Raw genomic sequence first — 14,936 nt, forward strand, 5'->3', positions numbered from 1 at the left:
AGGGAGTTGCTCTCCGGCGTTAATGGTCAGTTACACAGAAATCAGTGTAGGGGGACACTGAGGTCCGACACTCAGCATAAAGCAGCCTCCCCTGGCTGATACAGTGCCCAGTTCTCAGGAGAACCTGAAATGTGGAGATCTCAACAAAATGAATGAACAGGGCCATAAATTTCCCCTTGGGCTGCAGGTCAAGAAACAGCCATGTCTCTTTGTCACCAGGCTGGGGTAAAAGTTGGGCTCTGCCCTTTATTTCCTATGGTCACAGCTCATGCTGACACTGACCTCTTTGCCCCGATTCTTCCCCATGGTCAGTACTGGGGGCTCTTGGGGAGTGAGAGGTATGAGAAGCTACCGAGACAGGAACATGAGGTGCCAGGAGAGCCTGGGAGATGGAGATGAGAAGGAATTCGAAATGGGAAGCAGAAACAGGAGGTGGGGGAGAGCCAGAGAAGGCAGAGCAGAGATGGGGAGACAGACGTGAGACAAAACAGAGACACACTGAATGGGAAAATGAGAGAACAGGAGGCCGGGAGACAGAAAGGGAAAGGAGGGTGGGGAACAGAGAGAGACCAGGAGAGAACTGGAGATGGAGAGGAGCCGGTGGAAACACCACCGGGATACAATGAAGATGAGATGGAGACAGCTGTGGAGGCAGAGAGACGCAGAGGCTGGGAACTGGGAGAGAAAGACAGAGTCACAGGGGAAATCGGAGGCAGAGACACTCGAGAGGGCCCTGCATGGAGCAGCAGGGTGCAGGCTAGGTGCCCTAGTCCTTGCTCCGGGAGCCTTTGCTCCTAGTGGAGCCTGGGACGGTGCTGGAGGCAGGGCTGGAGCTCGATTCTGACCCGGAACCTCTGCTCTGCACACCTCGCAAGCTTTCAGGACCTCCGCCGGACTCCAAGTATCCAGTGGACCCCATGTGGCTGCTCGAGCTGAGGGGTCGGAAGGTCATGCGGCCCCCAGTTGAGCCCTGGCTGACACTGGTGGTCAGGAGGCCTACGCTGGAGCTGGGGTCACCAAAGGTGACATGGCCAACATTGGAGCTTGTGGCACGGCCTGCACTGGACACCAGAATGCCGTTGGTCCTGTGGCTCAGGATGGAGCCCTGGCCAATACTAGGGCTCTTGGAGATGACCAGGGGCGTGACTGAGCTGGCCTTCTGGGTGCCAGGGAGGCTGATGCTTGGGCTGCCCTCCATTTTCTTCGCCATCTCCGCCAGGTGCTGCTCCCGCGCCTGCTCCCGGGCCTCCAGCTGTGGGGAGGTGAGTTAGGCCCAGAGGAGGGCTAAGCCCCCGCCCCCCCCCCCCCCAGCAGGCCCTGTCCTCACCGACTTCACCACGTAGCTCAGCAGTTCCTCCTTGCTCAGAGGATAGTCTTCTTTGGCCTCAAAGCCCAGGGGCTCATCCCTACGGTGGGGGAAGGCAGGAAGGGACCAGTTCTCACCCACACAGGGCTGAGGGCTCCTCACAGCCATACCCAGAGACCCTTGCCATGTTCTGGCCAGCCTGGAGGGCCCTCGCCCCTCTGGCTCTCCAAAGCATCCACTCCATCTTTAACTGCCCCGCAGAGCCACACCAACCCTCTGGTCCCAAAGAGCCTCCCTAAAACCCTGCCTCCCATTATCCCCTCTGCCACATGGATTCTTCATCCCCTCCACCACCACCCCCAGCCCTGGGCCTCACAGGCTGTCAGGGAGCTGAGGCGGGGCCACCTTCTTGGGAAAGTCCTCAGAGCTCTGGCCCAGCACTATGAGGGCGGCATTAGCCAGGCTGGAAGAGGTGTAGGCCTGGAGAGAACAAGCCAGGGGTCAGCTCAGGCCCATCCCTGTGGCCTCAGGCTCCCTGTCCCCGGTGGACCGCCTGCCTCTCCACCTGGGTGTCTAGGTAGGCCTGCACCGTCAGGAGCTCCACCAGCCGCTTCTCGATGAGGCCCAGGAAGAGGCAGATGTCGCGGTCTCGCATGTATGTCTTGACCCCCAGGAGGTCATCCATGATGGTGCTGTCACACTGGGCCTTGGTGAATAGCTGCTGGATGTCTGGGGTCAGGAGGACAGGCTGTCTTGATCTAGTGCCAGCTGGGTGCCAGCCCTCTCCTTCCCTCAAGTCCCCACTGCCCAGTTTTATGCAGACAGCAAGCAAGGCTAGAAGATGTCCCCCGGGACAGACAGCCAGGCAGTGGTGGGGCATCACTGTGTGCCTGGCACAGGGCTCCAGACAATGGAAGGCAAACAGAGAGGGAGGGCAAAGAAATGCCTGAAGGCACCTCCCCTGGCAGACTTCCTCGCAGCTCAGCGAGAAGCACCCATTCCCATTCAGCTCGGGATCTCTCCCAGAGAAACACCCCCATACACTTCTTTTAACTTCGCACTCCAAGTGCGCACAACTCCCTGGTTGAGCCACTGGACCCACTCGCACAACTGGCCCGTGCATGACCCGCATATATTTAGTTAGTTAACTGGTTATTGTTAATGAAGTAGAAGGCACCACAGCCTTGTCAAAAATCTGCACCCAGCCCTGACCGGGTGACCCAGTTGGTTAGAGCATCATCCTGTACACCAAAAGGTTGTGGGTTCGATTCCCTGGTCAGGGCACATGCCTGGGTTGCGGGTTTGATCCCTGGTTGGGGCATGTACGGGAGGCAAGCAATCGATGTTTCTCTCACATTGATGTTTTTCTCTCCCTTCCTCTCTCTCTAAAAATCAATTTAAAACAACAAAAACATATCCTTGGGTCAAGATAAAAAATCTGCACCCAACCATACAGCATCCCCACCAGGTGTCCCTGTGCCTCCTGCCCCTGAGCTCCAGGCTCATATATAGAGTTTCCTGCTGGGGTCCCTCCCTGAACAACCCCCAGACCACCCACACTGAGCTCAGGGTCATCCCAACCCCACTCCTCTGAGGCTCCCCATCTCAGGGAGAGGCCTCACCCTCACCAGGCCAGACTCCGTGTGCATCACCCCTTACCCCCCACTGCCCATCAGTCTCATACTTGTGCCCCCTCTTCTCCTCCCCCTAAATCCCTGTCCGCCACCCTCTCCTGCTCACAGCCCTCTATGGCTCCCCAGCACCTCCAAGAAGCACCTGGCCTGGCACCCCTTCAGGATCAGGCCTCCACTCCCACCCGCACCCAGCCTTTCCACTCTGCACCAAGAATCCTCATGCCATGAATGCACCTCTAGGCCTTGGCCCCACCTGCTGGGAGCACCCCCTCCCCAGTTTTCCAGTTAAATGCTCATCCTTCAAGGTTAAGAATTAATGATGGATGGATGGATGGATGGATGGATGGATGGATGGATGGATGGATGGATGAATACTGGTGGGTGGATGATGAGTGGATAAATACTGGGGGTGAATGGGTGAGGGATATGGGTTGGCTGGATTGATGGATGGATGGGTGGGTGAATAGGTAGATAAATGAATGCTTGTGGACGGATGGATTCATACTGGATGGTTAGATGGATGATAAATATGCAATGAACCAATAGGTGAGTGCGCACTGTCCTTCATGGAAATCTCCAAGTGACTAGCCCGGGTCTGGTCCCTCCACACACCCATCACACCCTCCAAGATGAAGAAGTGGGGCAGGTGCTCACCAGCCTTGAGCTTCTCCAGCTGCCCCCGTAATTCCTGGGAGCGGGCCTGGAGGTTATCGGCCTCGGAGCGCACCTCTTCTGTGTTCTGCTGCAACGCAGCCTGGTGCCCCTCTTGCAGTGACAGCCGGGAGGCCTCACCGGAGCGCACCCTCTCCATGGCCTCCTGGATCTGCGGGGCAGGGGCAGAATGCTGGGCCCAGCTGGACGAGAGGGGGCTCACCAGCAGCCGGCAGAGGAGGAGGAGATGGGTATGGAGGCAAGGAGCAAGGGTGGGACTCGGGACATTGCTGGTCTCACTCACCTCCTTGATCTCCTCCTGCAGACGCTCTAGCTCTGAGTTCTGCTCGTTGATGAAGTTGAACTCGGTGAAGTTGCGTTCCTCCACTACGGGGAAGGCGGGGCCCAGGGAGACAGAGCCAGACAGTGGACAGAGACAAAAACAGAAACAGAGAAACACAGAGGCACACGGGACAGAGAACGAGATGGTGAGAAAGACAACACAGAGACAAGACAGACAGGGACGGAGAGACAGATATATGCAGAGAGAGGGGCCACAGAGAAAGAAACACAGAGAAAGTCAGAGTGAGAAGAAGAGAGACAGAGGGTCACAAAGAGACCCAGAAACAGCGTGAGAGACACAGGGAGGGAGAGCAAACCTTAGAGGTGGGTAGAAAGAGAAGGGAGACCCGAGAGGCAGACGCAACAGGGACACGGGTCGCAAGCCCAGGAATGACAGCGGGACAGGGAGGAAAGGGGAAAGGGACATGGGGGAGACGGGTGACAGACGCGCCCAGCAAAATCCGACAGAAACAGAAAGACAGTGATACAGACACTCGGAGGGAACGGAGAGATGCAGAGAAGAGGGAGACAAACGGAAGGAAGAGGAGAGAGACGGAGATGAGCGGAGAGGGGCAGGGAGGGCGCACGGTAAGAGGTGGGTAGAACCAGCCCGCTCCTCCCCGCGGGTGGAGGTGTCCCGGGGCCCTCGGTGACCGAGACAGAGCACAGTGTGCACCTGACAGGGGGCTGGGGCCGCGCCTTCCCCTCCCGGGCGCGGGGGCGCTCACTCTCCAGGTACTTGTCCACCAGCCGGTCCGGGTCGCTCTCCCCAGTCAGGTGGGACAGTTTATTCAGGGCGTCCTCGTAACGCAACACCAGCTTCTCCTGGGAACTCTTCCGGAGGCCGTCGGCCACCTCCTGGGCTGTGGGGAGACGGACAGTGAGGTCTGTGTCCAGGGCGGCCACTAGCCCGAAGGAGATGAGCCAGGGCCCCCGCGCGCCCGGATACTAGAGAGGGGCGCTCTCCAGCGCCCCCTGCAGCCCGGCCCCGGCCCTGGCCCGTGTCCTGCGGGACCTGGAGGCAGGCGCTGCCCTCACCGCGTTTCTCGCGCTTCTCCACCACCGCCGGATCCGGCTGCCGATCTTGGTTCTTGAGCTTGAGGAAGCGGTGCAGCTGGTCCAGGTGCGCGATGTGCCGCTGCAAGATCTGCGTCTCCGACTCGTTCTGGGCCCCCTCCTTGTCCGCCCGCTCCCGCAGCATGCCCATCTTGGTCCTCGCCTCCTCCCTGAGAGAGGTCAGTTGGGTCAGGGAGATTGGAGGTTGTATCGGGGTCAACTGGGGGTCCCAGGGATGGGTGGACTCAGCCTGAGTTTGGGGGTGGATGGGACAGGTCAACCTGGTTTTCCCTGGGATGGGTAGGTTCAGCCTGGGATTGGGCGGTGGATGGGCAGGGTCAGCTGGAGTCCCAGGGATAGGGTAGAATCAGGTTGCTGTAACCCTAGAGTTGGGTCAGGATGAGCTTATGGAGCAGAGTCAGAGCCTGGGGGGTGCTAGGCCAGTAAGGGACTAAGGGCCTTGTCCACAGAGGGGCACTGCTGCAGCGCAGGCTGATGAGGGAAACAATAAAATGGAGCAGGCCTTGCTAAGAGAGTAACTTCAGTTAGAGTCGGAAGCTCTTAGGGAAGTGCAGCCGGTGCACATCTCCTGCCTCAGTTCTCAGAGCTGCTATTAAGTTGCTACACCTGTTGCTAAACTAAATCCAAGGCTGAGCCTCAAAGGCCTGGAAACAAACCTCCCGGCACAACAGCTGCTACTCGGATTACAGGGACTTGCTCTCCCAGCCAACCTCCTTTGCACGAGACTGTGGCGCTTTGTGCTTTTGCCTTTCTTTGTTCCCTCCAGAGCCAGCCGAGTTGCTACCTGAACCTGTCTCCCTGATTGCAATCCTTTTGCTCATATAAAAGCTTCCTGTTCTTTGTTGCAGCCTGAACTTCTTCTTTGGGTAATAGTGCGGGGGGGGGGGGGGGGGGGGAGGCCGGGCGTTACTGTGTGACTGTGGAATGGGAGGCGAGAGGGCCATGATGGCACAGTTAGAGAGAATACTCAGACCACAAAGGGGAGACCCAAGTGATAAGGTGATCGTGCTGGAGTTTGGGGGTCGAGTAGTTGGAAATATAAGGGGCTTGGATCATTTAGGATGTCCTGTTGGACAGGTAGGTGACATCACCAGCTACTTGAGCACACACCCTGTTAGAGTCCGAAGCTCTTAGGGAAGTGCAGCCGGTGCACATCTCCTGCCTCAGTTCTCAGAGCCTTCCCTGCCTTCTAGCTGAAACCACCCTGGGATGGGGGCGGGGAAGCCGGCCAATCACACGCTCTGCCTCAGGAAGTTAATTGGGAAATGCTAAGAGTGGGACCAGAAGCCCAAAGGAGAAGCAGGTAGAGAGAGAAGCCACAGAAGGCCATGTTCCGAAGACCAAGTTATGAAGAAGCCAAAGCTGCATGTGAGCTGAGGACACAAGGCACAGCTGGGGCTCTGAAGGGGTCATGATGTAGGAAATTACAGGGTCGGCCCACGAAAGAAAGTGCTGACAGTCGCTGCTGCAGAGATGAGCCTCGGAAGCACTGCTTGCGTGAGGCAAAAGAAGCCAGGCACCAAACGTCCTGTAATGTGTGACTGCACTTACATGAAGTGTCTGGATAGGTCAACCCACAGAAATAGGAAGGGAGCTAGTGCTGTCCAGCGCACTGGGGACTCGGGAGGAGAGTGTGACTGCTTACTGGGGACAGGTTTCCTTGGGGTGGCGAAAGTGTTTTTGATCCAGATGGAAGTGATGGTCGCACAACATGGCAGATGTACTAAATGACACTTTAAAACAGTGAATTTGGTTTGTGCATCCTGACAAATCACAGAAACCTCGAGCTTGGGCTCGAGCTGTCAGGAGGGATCACAAACCCCCAGCAAGCAGAAGCCGAGATAGAAACAAGATCCTGAGTAGACGCAGGAAACCGTTTGGAGCAAGAGAACAGGCCTGGAGCTCAGAAAGAGCAGGGCCTGGGGAAGAGGGAGAAGGAGCCCACGAGAGCCCCGGAGACAGAGATGGAAGCCAAGAAAGCAGAGCAAGTGGGCTCTCCATGCCATACGTGTCCCTTATCTGTGGTCCCTGTGGAGCAGTCTAATTCCTATCTTTCACCGAGCTTCCCTGTCCTAGGCCCCTTGCTGCGTGTGTTACACACTCGATCTCATGTAATTCTCTCTGCATCCCTACATGCTATGTGCCATGTACAGATTGGGCCAAAGGGGTTAATCCACGCACTCACAGCCCCGGACCTTGCCCGAGGGTGCTGGGAAATACACACAGAGAAAGGGGCACCTTGTGAAAAACAAGGTAGGTTCCTGTGGTCCACTCCCTGAGCGGGGAGCCTCCCGCACTGCCTCAGGACGCCCGGGGCCTACCTGATGGCGTAGGCCGAGGTGGAGGAGGTGATGAGGGTGCTGATCGCGTGCCGCAGGATCTGGATCTCCTGCCCAGAGAACAGAACTGGTGCCACTCTGACCTTGTCTCAGGGCCCCTGGTTCCCTGGCGGAAGCAGAGCTCCCACGTCTGTGAATCTGGAGCTTCCTAATGAGTGGCAGCAGGTAGAGGGATTTTAAAGAGGTACGAAGTCAACAGAAAGCCACCCGGATGAGCTGGCCGTGGGCTCAAAGGGCTCATCCCGGTGAGGTGCTCACACCAGAATGATCATTCCAAAGAGCACCGGCCTAACCTGATCAGATTTGGAAATCTGGGTGAACTTCATCATTGTGACCACACTTGTCTGTTTTCTGGAAACGTTTTTGCAGTTTATGAGGAAAAAGGGTACTTTCAGGAGAAAGAAGGGAGGAAATAGTATATTTTTTTACACATGTATAATGTGTAATGTATTAATGTATATGCAATATGCATATATACACATGCATGTACGCAATATATAATGTGTGTATTGCCCTAGCCAGTTTTGCTCAATGGTTAGAGCGGCAGCCTATGGACTGAAGGGTCCCAGGTTCAATTCCAGCCAAGGGCACGTACTTCTACTGCAGGCTCGATCAGGCAACCAATCAGTGTGTCTCCCTCACATCCGTGTGTGTGTCTCTCTCTCTCCCACTCTCTCTGAAAAGCAATGGAAAAAATATCCTCGGGTGAGGGTTAAAAATAATATCTATATACATATATATGTGTGTCTCTTAATAATACACATACAGCCCTGGCCTGGTGGCTCAGTTGGTTGGGTGTCGTCAAGGAGACCAAAAGGTTGCTGGTTCCATTCCTGGTCAGGGCACATGCCCGGGTTTCAGGCTAGATCCCCAGTCAGGGGGTGCAGGAGGCAGCCGATGTTTCACTCTCACATCCATGTTTATCTCTCTCCCTTCTTCTCTCTCTAAAAATCAATAAACTAGTCTTTAAATAAATAATAATAATACACATACATATACATCCAGATAACCATAAACATAATGCATACATATATGTTATGTGTATATATATACACACACACGCACACACAGAAAGAAAGAAATGGCCTTGTTTTTAGGAAATACACACTAAAGTCCTTAGAGACTCAACGTCTGCTGTGTAGCCTCAAATAGCTCAGCAAGCATAATAAATTATTTTCAGTAGAGATGATAACTGCACAGAGCAAATGTGGCAAGTGCTGGATATCGGTGAGGGACATGTAGCTCTTTGCTCTGTTCTTGCAGGGAAGGGAAGGTGGCGGGAGGAAGGGAGGGCTCTTCAAAGGGCTTCAGAGGTTATTGAGAAGCCGGAGGGATGTAAATGGTTCGGCTGCTCAGTGGTTGCCCTGGGTGGTAATAGTCAAAATGACATCTCTGCCTTCTTTTCAGAGGCGCCTGCAACACCTTCCGCGCCTCTGCTCCCTCTGAACTAAAGCAACCCTGCAGCCTCGGCAACTCCAGACTCGAGGCCTGAGAATTAGAAAAAGGCAGGTGACTCTTGTCCTGTCCTTCACCCCAGGGGGGCCAACGAGCTCTGGCCTGGGGGCCTCTCACCTTCTGTAGCTTGTGGTCCAATTTCAGATAGTGATTCCTCTTCACCAGTAGGAGATCCAGCTCCTCCCGCAGGGCTGCATTCCGCACCAGCTGGATGTCAAAGCGACAGGTGACCTGGGGGCGGGGCGAGGTGTGGGATAGGATGACCCGGTCTGTCTGAGGTCTGGCCTGCCATCCTCTCCACACTCGGGCAAGGAGGGCGCACTTGTCACATACGGGCCCATTTCCAATCTGGGGACCCTGAGAGCATTGCCCAGCCCCACCTGAAGAGCCCAGGCATCAGTCTCCTTTCCCTGTGGACCCTCCATCACTGCAGGATCCTGCCTCCTGACCCCCACAAGGAGCCCAGTGTTTCAGGCCTTCCCTCCAGCATCCAGGAATCTGGTCCAGTTTCCAGAACTTGACCCTCCCTGCCACCCCCCCCCCCCCCCCGCTCCCCCCAGGCAGGCCCAGAAGGAGCCAAGAAGCCACACACACCCTGTCCAGCTGGTTTTCCACGTTCTTGATTCTTCTGCGGACCCTGGCCTTCTGGTCCAAAACAAGCACTGGAACCCTGGCATCCTTACCAGAGACAGAGACCCGGGTCCCCCGCTCCTGGATCTGGAGGGAAGGGGACAGTACCTGTTTGTTGGCCGAATGTGGGAAAGACTGAAAGACCAAGGGAGGAGATGAGCGGGAGGGTGAGTAGCTGAGCATGGCTGCCATCTGCCATCCTTGTGGCCCCAGCCATCTGCTGACAGTGCCTCACCTTCCATGTGGGCCTGGTTTCCAACCACGACAAGCCACCGCCCCCAGCCACAGGACCCAGGTTTGGGCAACCACAGTGATTGGCCTAGAGGTGGACGTGTGATCCAGGCTGAGCCACCTTGCTCTTTACTGGCATTTGGGGGGAAGTGCATGAGCTGGATAGATGGGACTCCAGAGCTTCGCCTGCCAAGCATCCTGGGAGAATGGGCCAGTGGACAAAGTGGAGGCAAGACACTGGCGATGGTGAGAATGAGCCCTGACACCATTAGAGTCCCCAGGTCTGCTATGCTGAGCCCAGCTTCCAACCTGTCCTCGTTTCCACATTCATCTTTACTGATTTGGAGTGTGCTGTCTCCCCAACTAAACTGGAAGCTCTGAGGGCAAATTTGTGTCTTTTTTGTGCCTGACACAGAATAGGTGCTCAACAAAATGTGCAGACCAAATGAACTAATGAATTGCTTAAGACTGTGTCTCCCAACTCGTGCGCTGTTATAGGTTGCATGTGTCTGGAAGATTTTATACGTTGAAGTGCTAATCCCCAAGGCCTCAGAATATGACCTCATATGGAGACAGAGTCTTTATAGAGGTGCTCAAGTTAAATTGGAGGTGGACCTTCATCCAATAGGACTGGTGTCTTCATAAAAAGCAGAAATGTGCACACGCAGATATGCAGACAGGGAGAAGGCCATTGAACATACAGGCAAAGATCGGGGCAATGCTTCTACATGCCAGGGGATGCCAAAGGTTGCCAGAGGCATGAAGCAGATTCTCCCTCCCAGCCCTCAGAAGGAACCAACGCTGCTCACACCTTGATCTCGAACTTCCAGCCTCCAGAACTGTGAGACTATCAATTTCTGTCATCTGCCTGTGGTCCTTTGTGACAGCAGCCCCGCAGAAATGACTACGTGCACCAAGGTGCCCCAGAGCACTGCAGCAACTCAACAGGGCACCACAGGGCCATTTTCAACTTCCAAGGGAAACACATTGGCATGGGTCAGACACCACGGGGACTACGAGCTCAAGGCAGGTCTCAGATCCAACACAAGATGGTGGTATATTTATCTCGATGATGTCACATCTCTGTGAAACAATGTTTAGTAGTTGCTGTGATAAAAATCAAATATCCAAAAATGTTGCCATTGCGGGGAACTGGGCAAAATGCACAAAGGATCTCTCTCTGTTATTTCTTCCAAATGCATGTGAAGCTGCAATTATCCCAGTAAGATTTTCAATTTTTAAAAAAGTACTGCACAGAAATCAACATAGAATGAGAGTGGCCTTGTCCAATCTGAATTCAAAATCTGAAAAGCTGGACAGCGCCCAATGGGCATGAACATCCTTCAGGCAAGTAACTGTGGTTTTGAAGAATGATATACAGATTTTCCCCCATGTATGTGTATTATTTTTTAATGGTTTCTAGGTTGTGAGGACGCAACCACTTACTGGGTTGTTTTGTCCAAACTACTGAAATGGAATGAGCCCCTGAGGACAGCTCCTGAGAGCTGGTAGTTACATTTTGTTTATCCATTCACCTGTTGGTAGACATCTGGATTGTTTCCATTTTGAACTTTACAAATAAAGTTGTTATGAGCATTCCTGTATGAGTCGCTGTATGAACATATGCTTTCTTTTCTCTTGGGTAAATACCTAGGAGTGAAATGTCTAAATCAGATAGTAGGTGTACCTATAGTTTTTTAGGAACTGCCAAACTGTTTTCCATAATGGTTGTACCATTTCCATTCCCACCAGCAGGGTACAAGAGTTCCAGTTCCTCCACACCCTTACCAACATATGGTATGGTCAGTCTTTTTAATTTTAGTCATTCTAATAGGGGTGTAGAAGTATCTCATAATTTTATTTATTTATTTACTTACTTACTTATTTTGGTTAAATATCCCCCAAGGATATTTTTTCCATTGATTTTTAGAGAGAGTGTGGGGGGGAGAGAGACATTGATGTGAGAGAGACACATAGATTGGTTGCCTCCCGCATGCGCTCTGACTAGGCTGGGGATGGAACTTGCAACCCAGGTACATGCCCTTGACCGGGAATCAAACCTGCAACCCTTTGGTGCACAGGCCGATGCTCTAGCCACATTTTAATTTGCATTCCCCTAATGACTAACACTGCTAAGCACCTTTCATATACTCATTGCCATAATCCTCAGGTGAGGATTAATAAGTAAATAAATAACAATGAATCCCACATAGAAAAAAGTATGATTTGATGACACTTTTGTTTCAGATAGACATATATGTGTGTGTTTATGCAGCTGTGTGTGCATCACCGGTCAGGGTCATAGAAACTTGAAAGAACACAGGCATAGAAAAGTCACATTGTTTCCAAGGTCAAATAGCAAGATCTCAAGGCAGGTGGGATTAGACACCTGTCTAGACCCCGCTCCATTCCCAACATCCTCTTTTTGTAGATGGAGGAACTAGGATCCAGAGAGGTGAAGACTTGCTGTGGTCACACACTTCTGATGAGGCAGGTCCAGGATTCTAATGCACGTTGTACTGACTCCAGAAAGTGAACCTTTCCCCTTAACTGCACCAGCCCCTGAATATGTGGGACTGTGCTCACCACTAAACATCCATATTCCCACTAGAGCCTGAGCACCACTCTCCCAGGTGTATGTATTCAATAACCCAATTTTTCAGATGAGGAAGCTAAGGCACAAAGTGGTTAAGGCATTTGCCCCTGAGCAAATCCACAGTCTGGTCTTAGAACCCACCTGCCTGTCCAGGGCTCTGGTCTGCTTCTGCAGCTCCTTGATCTCAGCCTGTACCTGGGCCTGGCACTTCAGCAAGCGGCCCATTTTCTGCAGCCTCTCGTTGTCCCGCAGCCGCTTGACCTGGCTCTGGGCAACACTGATCTGCACCTGAAGTTTTTCCCGCACCTCCTGTAGGCGCTGGATCTCCTCACTGCCCAGGCAGGGAGGTGGAGGGGAGGTCAGCAAAGGGCAGAGCTCAGCATCACTAAAGGCAGGACACATTGGGCCTGGCCCCTCTTCGGACCCAAGAGTCCGGCCCTCAGCCCCTTTAACAGCCCCCCTCTCCAGCTCTGAGACCCAGGCACTTGACTCACAGTTGCTTATTGATGTGCTGGTGGACTTCCTTGCTATAGGCCCGCTTTTCACCCTCCATCACTTTGCATTTTCGCTGCAGTCGGCTCAGCTCCCAGTCCACTGAGGGAGGGGTTAGGCAATGGACTCAATGGGAATCCAGACCCCAGACCCTTCCACCCCAGGACCTAGGAATCCCAGATCCCTTAGGATCTCTCAAGCTGCAACTGAACTGCAGACCCAGTCCCCAACACCCCTCTAGGAATGCCTCAAGCTTTCATATCCCTTCACCCTTTCCGGTACCCCAAGCTGACCTGGAGACTTTACCCCCTATAAATCCACTCCTTTGCTGGTTTGGGCATACGGCTGTTTACCCACTAGAGGGCGCTCCTGGAAGGCCTCCTGGTCCGCACGGGACTGGAACTTGGGAAAGCTGAAGACAGGTGATCAGAGCAGCATTCTTGCTCTCTCCCTCGCCCTCGGCCCCGCTGCCCAGCCGTCCTCAATCCCATTCTCCTGCCCCCTCCTTCTCAGCCCATCTCCTAGGCTCAGGCCTCATCCTCTCCTGTCTGGACCATCACCCCAGCCTCCTCCCCAACCTCCCAGCCTCCCCTCTCACAGCCCCAGAGGGTCTTTCTACACCCAGAATGGGTCCTGCTTCTTCCCTGCTCCAGAACCCTCAGGACAAAATCCCAGCTCCTCAGCCTGGTGTTCAAGGCCCCACATGACCTGCCTTCTCCACCAGCTTGCCACCTCCCACGACCCAGTGGTTCTCAACCTGGAGCAATTCTACCCCCATGGACATTTGGCAATATCTGGAGATATTTTTGATTGTCACCATGTGGAGGTGGGGTGCAGAGGGTGCTACTGGCGTGTAGTGGGTAGAACTCAGGGACGCTGTTAAGCATCCTATAACACAGGGCAGCCTCCACAACAAAGGACTATCTGACCCCATGTGTCAACAGTGCAGAGGGTGAGAAACCCTGCTCTGGCCACATGCTGTTCTCTCTGCTGAACCTCTTCCCTTCCTTCTCCTGTTGGTAATTCCGGGGAGCTCTGGGCCCCACTCAAATGTCCCCTTGCAGAAAGTCTTTCTGGCCCACCACACTCCCCAGGCTTGGCCCGTACAAATGCCCATCTCCACCTCCGTTCCCGCACCCCGAACTAAAGGGCTCTCCTGGAAGGCCTCCCTGTCCCTGGGGCCCTGCAGCACAGGACCTGGAACTTGGGAAAACTGAGGAAAGGAATGAATGAAATAAAGAAGGTATGAATTACCCATTCCTTCCAGAAAGACCTCGCTTCCATCCTCGGAGCGGGTGCTCCCTGCAGAAGGTCCTAAAGGCATCTTAGCCAGAGAGGGTGGGACTCCTGTGGAGGCGACACAGGACCCCTTCAGACAGCGAGCAGGAGAGGGCAGTGGGCAATGAATTAGGGACTAGGAATTAGAAGGTGACCCCAGAGCCAGCTCTGCCTTCTCTCTGAGTCTCAATTCCTCCAATGGGTTGGACGGGGACACCTCTCCCCACACTCCTCTCAACCTCCAGCCTCTCACATTCTTTGCTTTGCATCGCGACTCTGACTCTGGCGCGGGGCACAGGGCCCCTAGGCTCTCGGTGTCTCTGAGGCGGGCTGTTTGGGGAAGGAATCAGAGGAAGGGGAAACCCCGGGCCGCTGTGCGGAGTGAGGCCCTGTCCCTACCTGCGGGAGTGCCGACCGGTCCTTCCGCTCCCAGCTCACTGTTGTGGTCTGGTTACTGGGGAGATAAGGCGCCAATGAGGCCTGGGGACAGCGGCCGGGGCGGGGCCGAGACCGCGAGGGGAGACCACGGTTGGGGAAGCCGGAGGAGGCGCGGAGGGCGCGGCGAGAAGACCGGCTGGGATCTCTGGCGGCTAGCGGGAGCCCTGAGGGGCGGGGCGGGAGGCGTTGGGGGCGGGGCTTCGGGGCCTGGGAGAGAGGGCGGGAGAGCTGTAAAGGGCGGAGCCGGGAGGATCTGCCCGGGCTGAGGCTGTCAGGGGTGGGGCTCGGGTACCTGAGGGGGCGGGGCTTAAGGGGCTGGCTAGGGGCGTGGCTGGAAGACCCGGTGAGGATCCCGGTCGGAGAGCGCTGGGAGGACTCCGGTTCCCGAGACTTGAGGGGCCGGGGCTAACCAGGCAGCGCTCGGGCTGGGAGGGCCTGTGGGTGGTCGGAATGGTCTTCCCGGGAGC

General features: G+C 54.8%; 1 protein-coding gene across 1 annotated transcript; it reads right to left on the minus strand.

The window, feature by feature from the left end:
* Positions 1 to 370: 370 nt before the first annotated feature.
* On the minus strand, positions 371 to 14,548 carry ODAD1 (outer dynein arm docking complex subunit 1). Its single transcript, XM_087826799.1, has 15 exons — positions 14,431 to 14,548; positions 14,008 to 14,100; positions 12,756 to 12,855; positions 12,403 to 12,592; positions 9,399 to 9,521; positions 8,924 to 9,035; positions 7,332 to 7,404; positions 4,972 to 5,159; positions 4,662 to 4,796; positions 3,896 to 3,978; positions 3,595 to 3,763; positions 1,872 to 2,035; positions 1,683 to 1,786; positions 1,328 to 1,406; positions 371 to 1,252 (listed from the first exon to the last, which is right to left on the minus strand). The coding sequence occupies exons 2-15, from the start codon at positions 14,075 to 14,077 to the stop codon at positions 767 to 769; spliced, it is 2,076 nt and encodes a 691-aa protein (XP_087682925.1). The 5' UTR covers positions 14,078 to 14,100; positions 14,431 to 14,548; the 3' UTR covers positions 371 to 766.
* Positions 14,549 to 14,936: the final 388 nt, after the last annotated feature.

This window comes from Miniopterus natalensis, chromosome 18, assembly GCF_054644295.1.
Source record: "Miniopterus natalensis isolate mMinNat1 chromosome 18, mMinNat1.hap1, whole genome shotgun sequence".
In the NCBI taxonomy this organism is placed as follows: Eukaryota; Metazoa; Chordata; class Mammalia; order Chiroptera; family Miniopteridae; genus Miniopterus; species Miniopterus natalensis.

Coding starts and splice junctions, on each gene's coding strand:
- ODAD1 (XM_087826799.1), bottom strand. CDS start 14,077: ATGCCTTTAGGACCTTCTGCAGGGAGCACCCGCTCCGAGGATGGAAGC. Junction 9,522..12,402: donor CCAGAGCCCTGGACAGGCAG/GTGGGTTCTAAG, acceptor CCTTCCCTCCAG/ATCCAGGAGCGGGGGACCCG. Junction 1,787..1,871: donor AGGCCTACCTAGACACCCAG/GTGGAGAGGCAG, acceptor TGTTCTCTCCAG/GCCTACACCTCTTCCAGCCT.